At 36.5% G+C, this 10950-nt stretch overlaps 1 protein-coding gene across 1 annotated transcript; it reads left to right on the forward strand.

The window, feature by feature from the left end:
* Positions 1-3009: 3009 nt before the first annotated feature.
* Positions 3010-8029, forward strand: LOC127661701 (transcription factor Sox-17-alpha-like). Its single transcript, XM_052152537.1, has 2 exons — positions 3010-3445; positions 5815-8029. The coding sequence occupies exons 1-2, from the start codon at positions 3148-3150 to the stop codon at positions 6762-6764; spliced, it is 1248 nt and encodes a 415-aa protein (XP_052008497.1). The 5' UTR covers positions 3010-3147; the 3' UTR covers positions 6765-8029.
* The last annotated feature ends 2921 nt before the right edge of the window (positions 8030-10950 follow it).

Here is a 10950-nt window from a genome sequence, read left to right on the forward strand (position 1 = left end):
CAAGCGCACTCAGTTGGCTTGCTCTGTTCCCCTCTGTCTCTGCTCTCCGGCTGTTGGCTTTTTAACCGCTCTCCTCACTCTACTGAAATTAGAGACAGGTGTTAGTCATAATTTGGCCCAGGTGTGAGCGCCCTTACCGCTTCTCTCTCCCGGACGGGCGCTTGACCACGCCCCCGCTGCCACAAACATACTTATACAGCCATACAGAAAGAGTAAAGATTAACAAATTCAAATTAAGGTCAGCAGAAAAAAGGATGTGGGTTTTGGTATAGTTCCCAATTTTCTCCCATAAACTGCACATGAGCAGGTAAGGGCACTTTGGTTCTCAAAACATGAACATTTTACATGTTTAGTAAACTCGAATCCCACACAGAAGTCTGATATGGTTATATATATATATGTATATATGATCCATTTTAGTACAAAATCAGATATCTCAGGTATCTGTAAATGGGGTTAAATGACACATATTAGCTGTATGGTCTCTCTTTCTTCCACGAAGCATAAAATGAGATGTCTCGAATAGTATAATAGTATATTAGAATTGTAAAAATTTACATTTAGAGGGGCCTGGGTAGCTAAACGAGTATTGATGCTGACTTCCACCCCTGGAGTCGCGAGTTCGAATCCTGACTGCAGCCTGGACTCTTAAGCAACCAAACTGGCCCGGTTGCTATGGAGGGTAGAGTCACATGGGGTAACCTCCTCGTGGTCGCTATAATGTGGTTCGCTCTCGGTGGGGCACGTGGTGAGTTGCACGTGGATGCCGCGGAGAATAGCGTGAAGCCTCCACACGCAATACATCTCCATGGTAACACGCTCAACAAGCCACGGGATAAGATGTGTGGATTGACGTTCTCAGACGCGGAGGCGACTACGCCACCACGAGGACCTAGAGCGCATTGGGAATTGGGCCTTTCAAACTGGGGAGAAATAAATAAAATAAAATGCCGATAGGATTGATGTCACTGATGCAAACTTCCATTGGTCCTTGCATGTCATGTGATCAATCGCAATGCAGCAAATTTGAAAAACGTGACCGCAAAAGAGATCAAAGAGTCATAGCAGAGGGACAAAAGAGTCATAGCAGAGGGAAATTACCTTTTGTTACCTTTTGCAACAAAAGGTAATTTCGTCTCATCCCTCCTTTTCTGTAAAAAAAAAAATGCAAAAATCTGGGTTACACTGAGGCACTTACAATGTAAGTCAATGGGGCCATTTTTCGTAGGGTTTAAAAGGCAGAAATGTGATGCTTATCATTTTATAAAAGCACTTACATTCATTAATCTGTTAAGACGTGAGTATTATTTGAGCTTTAATGTTGTTTAAATCATCGTTTTAGGGTCTTTGGGTTTACGTGCTACGTCGTCATGGCAACAAAGTTGTAAAATCGGTTATAACTTTACACAGAAAAGGTTAGTAAGTGATTTTACCGCACTAAAATCACATTTACACGCATATTGCTTGCGTCACGTGGTTATGCTTTTGAAACACTGAGTGTTTTAATGTTAACGGATTGTCCCCCATTCACTTCCATTGTGCCTTACTGTAACCCAAATGTGCCCTTTCTTAAAGAAAAGGAGGGATGAGTCTACATTGATTTAGTGGTGATCAACATTATGCCACAAATACTTCCTTTACGTACATCTCAGTCTTTCACAAAAAGCCATCATGGCTTGAGAAGACTTGCATATAGTGTAGCAACACAAGTTTAATGGACACTTTTATGGATATTCTGCTAAACATATAACATGTCACACACCTGGTGCATTACAGCCACTTACTTTCCTATTTGTTGACTGCCCAGCAGGACAGAGTTAGGGTGAAATTGCAAGTGCACTCGACTTCATACTCTGTATGCAAGGAAACATGATCGACTTCACACCTTTCCATTATCAGCGTGTGACAATCCCTCCACTACTGTTTGCAAATGCAAGCAGATCTACTGACAGGATATTGATCCTAAAGCAAGCACTGCATTTATCTTCACTGTGTGGTAAATGTTAAACTTAATACGTAAAGTTTTTGAAGTGTCAATTGTTAAAATAAGCCTATCAGTTCTCAAGCTTTACATTTGGTTATTGTAGGGCTATTTCAAAAGACTCAGTAATGGATGTTTAATGTTTGTGGCGCAACTATTCGTTTTAAAACAGCAATAGACAACTTTCAGTTATAAAGACGACCAATGCTGTGTTGTTCTGAAAGACTTTTCCTGTGCACGTAAAAAAAGTGCGTCTTAATTGAATGAACAGGCATGGATGGATTAACAACCAGGCCAATGGGGCCAGTGCCCGGGGGCCCTTGACTGCCAGGGGGCCCTTGAATGCCCAGGGGTGCCCTGGGCTTTAAGGCTGTGCCATCTAGTTTGGTTATCCCACCTGCTTGAAAACCCTTTTGGGCATGAACAACGAAACCCCCCACACACACACACCCAACAACTTTTTGATGGAGGGGGGCTCTTGGAGATATTTGGCCCCAGGGCCATTGCAAGTCCTAATCCATCCCAGGGTCATATTCTTTAGATCAAATTGGCCTAAACGTTTAATCAGGGTTCCCAAAAGTTCCAGTGACCACAAAAGTTACATGTTAAGTCTTTTATTAAATGTTTGTAAGCAGGAGGTCCGGCAATACGTTTCTCAAGCACTTAAGTTACGATATCGGGCACATAAAGTATTGGTTAATGCCATTCAGTGCTGCTGCCCAACACCCCTAGAGGAGCTTGGGGTTGTAACAGCATATCATAAATATATCACAAAAAAGACTTTTTTTAACAGTGCCATGGGTTGCCCCAAATATTACCATATATATATATATTCCTTTAAGAAAACGAGCCCCCTGAAAATTAACTGTTTAATTTGCACGCTTGTCCTGAGGAGTACAGAAAGGGCTCCGAGCAAGGACTCTTTCACACCTTTCACGGCAGGACCCTCCCACTCATGTCGCGATTGGTCGCCGCTGCGTTTAAAGCTGGCTGGGCTCGTGCTGTGTAACTCTGACCTTACTGTTCAATTGACTGCATGCACTCAGTAAAGAGCAAACAAACAGAGCAGGACAAGGCATAGCTGGAGAAGTATCCCGGTCCACCCAGAGGCTACAAAAGTGTTCAATTGGTGATCATCAAGGATACGCGCCCGGTGCGTGTGGGAGATGAGCAGTCCCGATGCGGGCTACGCCAGTGACGACCCGAGTCAGACCCGCGGCAGCTCAGTCATGATGCCCGGCGTGAGGCAGTGCGCGTGGGCGGACCCGCTCAACCCGCTCAACCCGCTTGCGGACTCCAAAGTGAAGAGCGAGACGTGTTCTGCTGCGGGTCCCGGGCACGGGAAGAGCGAGCCGCGCATCCGCCGGCCGATGAACGCGTTTATGGTGTGGGCGAAAGATGAGCGCAAGAGGCTGGCGCAACAAAACCCCGACCTGCACAACGCGGAGCTCAGCAAAATGCTCGGTGAGTACTAAAGATGTGTCATGCATTTGGGTTTTCCTCTTTCTTTTAGGGTGTTTTTGGTCCTCCCCAAAAAATGTGCTTTATGCACATATTGAATGAATTAATAACAGCTTTTAAGTTAATGAATAAATCTGTCATTTGTATTGATTGTAAAACAGATTGATTATTGAAGTTTAATATTGCACTGTATCAGGGGCGCAGATTCTAGGGGGTGGGGGGAGGTTACCCCCATGTGCCAAATCCATGCCATTGCACTTCATCAATACTTTGCAGAACAAAACTGACTTTATAAACCATTTTTTGGGCAAAATACCAAAGTTAGCTACTAAAGTTGCTGTTACTGCTGTACAACGATAAGAAATGAATATGTGATCTCCTTCAAAACATCTAAAACCTTTCTGAATATTTCTCATTTTTTATTTATATTTTAATGACAATAACTTTTGGCAAATTGGTAATCCAGTGTAAATATTCATGTTAATAAAGGGGATATGCATCAAAATTAAGCATGTGTACATCATCAAAACTCATTTTTTCATACTTAAAATAGCACATCGTCCCAATAAGAGAGGCGATATCCAAATACATTCAGTTCATAGGCACTTACAATGGAAGTGAATGGGGGGCCAGTCTGTAAATGTTAAAATACTCACCGTTTCAGAAGTGCAGATATGTGTGTAAACATGATTTTAAATCATGCATAAATATGGCTGCAATCCGTTACAAGATTTTAAAAGTTATTTGGTTCTTACAGGTTTCGGTTTTAATTGTAAATGACGTGTTTATGTTGTGATCTAAAACACTTAAGTAGCATTAAGTCACAGATCAGTTTAGCGCACTGATCTGATGATGCATTGTTAAATGGGTCAAATTAAGATATAATGTTTAGTAGCAACAATATATTATAATATAAAATAATTAATGTTGTTTATTGCTGTTTTAACTTTGTGTCATTTTTAGCTACTATCCACAAGTGTGTCTTATTCAGAATTATTTGGAAATATACAGTTTTACATGTATTTTGGAGCACTTCTTTACCCTGTGCACGGTGAAAGTTTAAGTCAGGGATGTGTGCTGGTATATTAAGAAATATTTTCTTCATTTGGGCTGCTAAAGAGATCTTAAACTCAAGGTAAAATGAGTGAACGTGTTATACACAATGTATTTATATATAAATACTTGAATACATATTAAATTAAATGTATATATATATATATATATATATATATATATATATATATATATATATATATATATATATATATATATATATATATATATATATATATATATATAAATACTTGAATACATCTCTTCTATGATGAATATGATTTAAATCATATTTTTAAATTGAGTTAAAAGTCATTTTGATATTTTTGGTGTAACCATCCGGAGACTGTAAAAACAAAAATTCAACATCTCCTTAAAAACTGAAATTCTTGAAAAAAATAAAATAAAATGTTGGCATGTAGTGCAGAATAATCATTTATTATTATTTCTTAAAACAAATAAGCAGTGAAATAATGTTATTTTAAAATACAATTCATATTTGAAAAATGTTTGCGAAACAAATCAAAGTCATGCGGTGAAACTTACAGGCAGCCATTTAGCTAAAACACAGACCCCTTTAAAATGACATGTCTGTGTCATTATTTTGTCTTTTTTAAGAAAAGGCATCTTTTATTAAGGTAATTTGGTGTAACCCCGAAAAAACTAAAAATTCATAATATTTGTTACAAATGTTTTTTACCTTGAAAAACAAGTTTGACTCGCAGACGTGAGAGAGATTTAAGATGACATTTATTTGATGAATATAAAACAGAAAAGTAATGTCTCTCTTTGGCGTAAGCCCCGTCTGGCGGTCCGAAGAAGTTGTACTCGGAACCGTCATATCCTGCCGGAGATAGGAGGCAGGGGCGAGGGGCCTACCCCCGTGCAGGACGGGACTCAACAGGTGGTGGTGAGGTGGAGGAGGTTGCCGTGTTAGCACACTGAAACAGCAATGTGATAGATTGTGAGCAGACTTATAAAGCAACGGCTGACATGTGATTGGCTAGGAGTTACCCCGCTAATGGTGCGATGATGTACAGCTGCTAGTCTTCCCGCTAGAACTACGCTGCGCTTGCATGTATTTAATGGCTACTTCATCAAGTAAAAGTCATTAAATCGTTGTTTTTTTTTTGTAGAAAATGCTGCAAATGTTTTTCTGAAATTTGTGAAATAACGTGGATTCAAAGATTACATTTTTACTGACCTTTGACATATTTTAAACCCAAATAAAATTGTCATCAACCCAAAATGGTTTGCTAATAATCAGGCTACCATCCAGAGATTAAACACTGACAATATCCCTTTCTGATGATTTATAGGCAAGTCATGGAAAGCTTTACCAATGGTGGACAAACGGCCATTCGTGGAGGAGGCCGAACGGCTGCGAGTGAAACACATGCAGGACCACCCAAACTATAAATACCGGCCACGACGTCGCAAACAGGTGAAACGAAACAAACGACTGGACTCAGGCTTCATGCTGCCTGGGGTGGGGGACACACAGACCCCTTTAGGCATGGACAGAATGTCTGTGGGTTATTCAGGACTGCCGCAAGCAGGACTGCATCAATATTGTGAGACCCAGGGTTTGTTTGAGCCTTACAGCTTGCCCACACCCGACCCCTCTCCTATGGATGCTGGGGTGACCGAATTCTTCACCAGTCTCCACGACGAACACCATCAGTCAGCGTACAACTATCATCATCACCAAGAGTACCAGCTTCAGGAACACACACACACCAACACGCACCCTCACGTGAGCGCTCACTCTCACAGCGTCCCGCACTCCAACGTCAACATACACGCCAATTCCGGCAATGCACAAGTCAATCTGATGAACAGCGCACAGCAACTGAGCAACGCGAGCGCCAACCAGCCAACCGGTCAGAATTGTAGTCCGCAGTCTAACTCGGTCACTCTCGCCCTCTTCAACAGAAGTCTTTCCCCGCCGTCTCATCAAACCACTGCGTACCTGAGCTGCCCTTCCAGTTTAGGGGTCTTTTATGGTGCCAACTCTCAACTGAAGCGTCCTTATGAGGAACTGTCACTTCCTGCCGGCGCCCGCACGCATCCACACAACCCTACTGATCCGCACACTCAGGCTCAGAGTCAATGCCCTGGTGAAATGGATGAGGTGGACAGCAGTGAGTTTGAGCAATACCTCTCTTACGGGGTCCCACATACACCCTTACAAGGGCCCGACTTAATCTCAACTGTACTTTCTGATGCCAGCACTGCCGTCTACTACTGTGGCTACAATAACTCCTGAACATATTTGTTCTTTTGTCCTTTTAAAGTCCTATCGAAGGCGTTTTCAAATGTTGGTCCTGTGTTATTGATTCATCGGTGCACGTTATTCCAAGGACAAATGAAATAACTTGCTCAATCTCAAACCCTCTGGACATTAAATAACATGCAGGATATGAATCATAGACATCTATAATTACATTTTCAATAGTTAAAATGCTAATTCTCCATCTCAGCAGTGGAATATCTACTAGTGAAAATGCTCATTTTTTATAACGGTAATAAAGTTTTCACTAGTAAAAATGTTCATTCTTGATATCAAAGTATTTCTTGTCCGAAATGCAATAAAATGTATCAATAATTAAATTGTAACTAGCTGAAATCCCAAACACACAAATCCGAGGTGTATTCTGACTCTAGTGAAATGCTCATTTATATGAGATTAGTTACACTGTTATAGTTAAAATGCTATTTTTAAATTAACAATTGAATTACAGCTAGTAAAAATGTCATTTTTGATATAAAAAATGGAATTTAAACTAGTAAAAGTCATATTTTTTTTTATATCTGCACCTCCTGTCAAAAATACTATAACAGATATCAATAATTAATTTGTAACTAGTTTAAATTATAAACACACAAATCAGAAATTTTCTTCTAACTAGTAAAAATGTAAAAAATTATTTCAACAATTACATTTTTACTTGTGCAAATGGCCATTTTTTTATATAAAAAATGTAATTACAACTTGTAAAATACTTTTTGATATCAGTAATTAAGTTAAACATAGTAAAACTAGTAAAAACATTCATTCTCGATATCAAAACTGGAATATAAACTATTAAAAGCCGAACATTTTATATCTGTCCCTCTATCAAAAATACAATAAATATATAAATAATTAAATTGTAACTAGTTGAAATCCCAAACACACAAATCCGAGGTGTTACAATTGAAACTTCAATATCAATAATGAAGTTTTCACTTGGAAAAACATCCGTACATGTATTTCAATATGTTCGATTTGAATAGCAATTAAATATATTTTCAGAAGCTTTCTTACTAGTTACAATCCCATTATATTATAGATATCTGAAATTAAATTGCCCCTATAGTGAAAACTAAATGACGTGTGTGATGTTACAAGTTCAGGATATCAGGAATGGACATTTTCACAGATGTAAAATGTGTCACGCTGACTTTAACCCTTTATAAAGTGGTTTCAATCTTGAGCATTGCAGCACTGTAAATATTCAGAACGTACAATGTACAGTAATACACTTATGGAGCGACTTTCTTTATAATTTTGTATTTTTGCATTTTTGGAAAAATAAAAGTTTCAAAGTATTGCTTTTGTTTTGTTTTTCTCAAATCATCGATTTCCCCTTTTGAGTGGAAGTCTCAGTGGACGAAACCACTGCAACCTTCTCAAGCGATCACCGCTAATCTCTGCATTGTATACCGCTGACCTCCACCTCCTATTGTGTGTTTGGAAAAGTGTGTGTGTGCGTTCATGAGCAGTGAAAACACTTCTTCCTGTTTAAGGCAGTTCTGTTGGCACTGATGAGTTAAATATGATCATAATCTTAAAGCTCACAAAACAAAGACCATTATTAATGTTAGCAAGTGTGTGAGCGAACACACACACATACACACACTCACACACATACACACACACTCATACACATACACACACACTCACACACATACACATACACACACATACACACACATACACACACACACATACACACGCACACACACACACACACACACACACACACACATACACACACACACATGCACACACATACACACACACAAATACACACATACACACACAAACACACATGCACATGCATACACACACACACAAATACACACATACACACACAAACACACATGCACATGCATACACACACACACATACACACACACATACACACAAATACAATAAAGTCTGAAATAAGAACTGTGATGGCTTCAAGCTTTGTCTCACAAAAAAACAGCCATTTATTTAGGTGTGGTTGCTCAGAGGTCGCTCCTTCATACCTCAGGTGACTTCATGGGAGTTCTCAGTAATGTTTAAGTATCAACTATGTATCAGATATTTCTCCTAAAATTCTTTAAATAATAAAAAAAAAAAGATAAGGCAATTAAACACTCGTTAATAGAAAGGTTCCTGAAAAGTTCTTTGCATTGGGTGTTTCTACAACTTCTGGCACTTTTTTGTCCCAGAGGTTCAACAAACAGGTTTTAACTTTCTTCTTGTTATATGAAGGTCACTAAAACAAATTGGAAACTTTTGACCAGGGTTTCATCATTTATTTTTTTGTACTTTTTAAATGACTTTTTTAGCCTTGTCCCAGATGCAGACTTTCATTATTTAATGAAGAAAAACAATTATAAAAATAAAAATTATTACATCTTTAAAACTATGATAAAAAAAACATAAACAGTATCAATATTTATTGTGAAAATTATTTTTGTAAATTTTTTCCAAAAACACGACTGTTGTGGCATCATTTCCACAACACCAAACAATTTTGCCCCTAATAAATCGTTTTCAAAAGTTTGTGTACTTTTAACCAAGACGCTAAAAGTGTCAGCGAAGAGCATGCTTAAGATGAAATATTCAAGATAAATATCACTTGTGAGCAGAATATTTTGGTAACACTTCCTATGAAGCTCATATTTAGCATGCATATGTATAACGCATATTTATAATGCACATTCATAATGCATATGTATAACGCACATTTATAACACATATTTATAATGCATATGTATAACGCACATTTATAACACATATTTATAATGCATATGTATAACGCACATTTATAACACATATTTATAATGCACATTTATAATGCATATGTATAACGCACATTTATAACACATATTTATAACACATATTATAATGCACATTTATAATGCATATGTAAAACGCACATTTATAACACATATTTATAATGCACATTTATAACACACATTTATAACACACATTTATAATGCATATTTTAATGCACATTTATAACACATATTTATAACACATATTTATAATGCACATTTATAACACACATTTCTAACACATATTTATAATGCATATTTATAACGCATATTTATAACGCACATTTATAACACATATTTATAATGCACATTTATAACGCATATTTATAATGCATATTTATAATGCACATTTGTAACGCATATTTATAATGCATATTTATAATGCACATTTATAACGCATATTTATAATGCACATTTATAACACATATTTATAACGCATATTTATAATGCATATTTATAATGCACATTTATAATGCACCTTTCTAACAAATATGTATAATGCACATTTATAACACATATTTATAATGCACATTTATAACACATTTGTAACGCATATTTATAATGCACATTTATAATGCACATTTATAACACATATTTATAATGCACATTTATAACGCACATTTATAACACATATTTATAATGCATATTTATAACACATATTTATAATGCACATTTATAACACACATTTATAACGCATATTTATAATGCATATTTATAATGCACATTTATAATGCACATTTGTAACGCACATTTATAACACAAATTTATAATGCACATTTATAATGCACATTTATAACGCACATAACACATATTTATAATGCACATTTATAATGCACATTTATAACGCACATTTATAACACATATTTATAATGCACATTTATAATGCACATTTATAACACATTTATAACACATATTTATAACGCACATTTATAACGCACATTTATAACACATATTTATAATGCACATTTATAATGCACATTTATAACACATATTTATAATGCACATTTATAACGCACATTTATAACACATATTTATAATGCATATTTATAACGCATATTTATAACGCACATTTATAATGCACATTTATAACACATATTTATAATGCACATTTATAATGCACATTTATAACACATATTTATAATGCACATTTATAACGCACATTTATAATGCATATTTATAACGCACATTTATAACACATATTTATAATGCATATTTATAACGCATATTTATAACGCACATTTATAATGCACATTTATAACACATATTTATAATGCACATTTATAATGCACATTTATAACACATATTTATAATGCACATTTATAACGCATATTTATAATGCATATTTATAATGCACATTT

This window comes from Xyrauchen texanus, chromosome 2 (assembly GCF_025860055.1).
Source record: "Xyrauchen texanus isolate HMW12.3.18 chromosome 2, RBS_HiC_50CHRs, whole genome shotgun sequence".
Classification (NCBI taxonomy): Eukaryota; Metazoa; Chordata; class Actinopteri; order Cypriniformes; family Catostomidae; genus Xyrauchen; species Xyrauchen texanus.

Bases quoted from the DNA above. Each gene is read 5' to 3' on its own strand.
- LOC127661701 (XM_052152537.1), top strand. From the start codon at position 3,148: ATGAGCAGTCCCGATGCGGGCTACGCCAGTGACGACCCGAGTCAGACC. The intron at 3,446-5,814 runs GTGAGTACTAAA...GATGATTTATAG, and splicing joins GGAGCTCAGCAAAATGCTCG to GCAAGTCATGGAAAGCTTTA.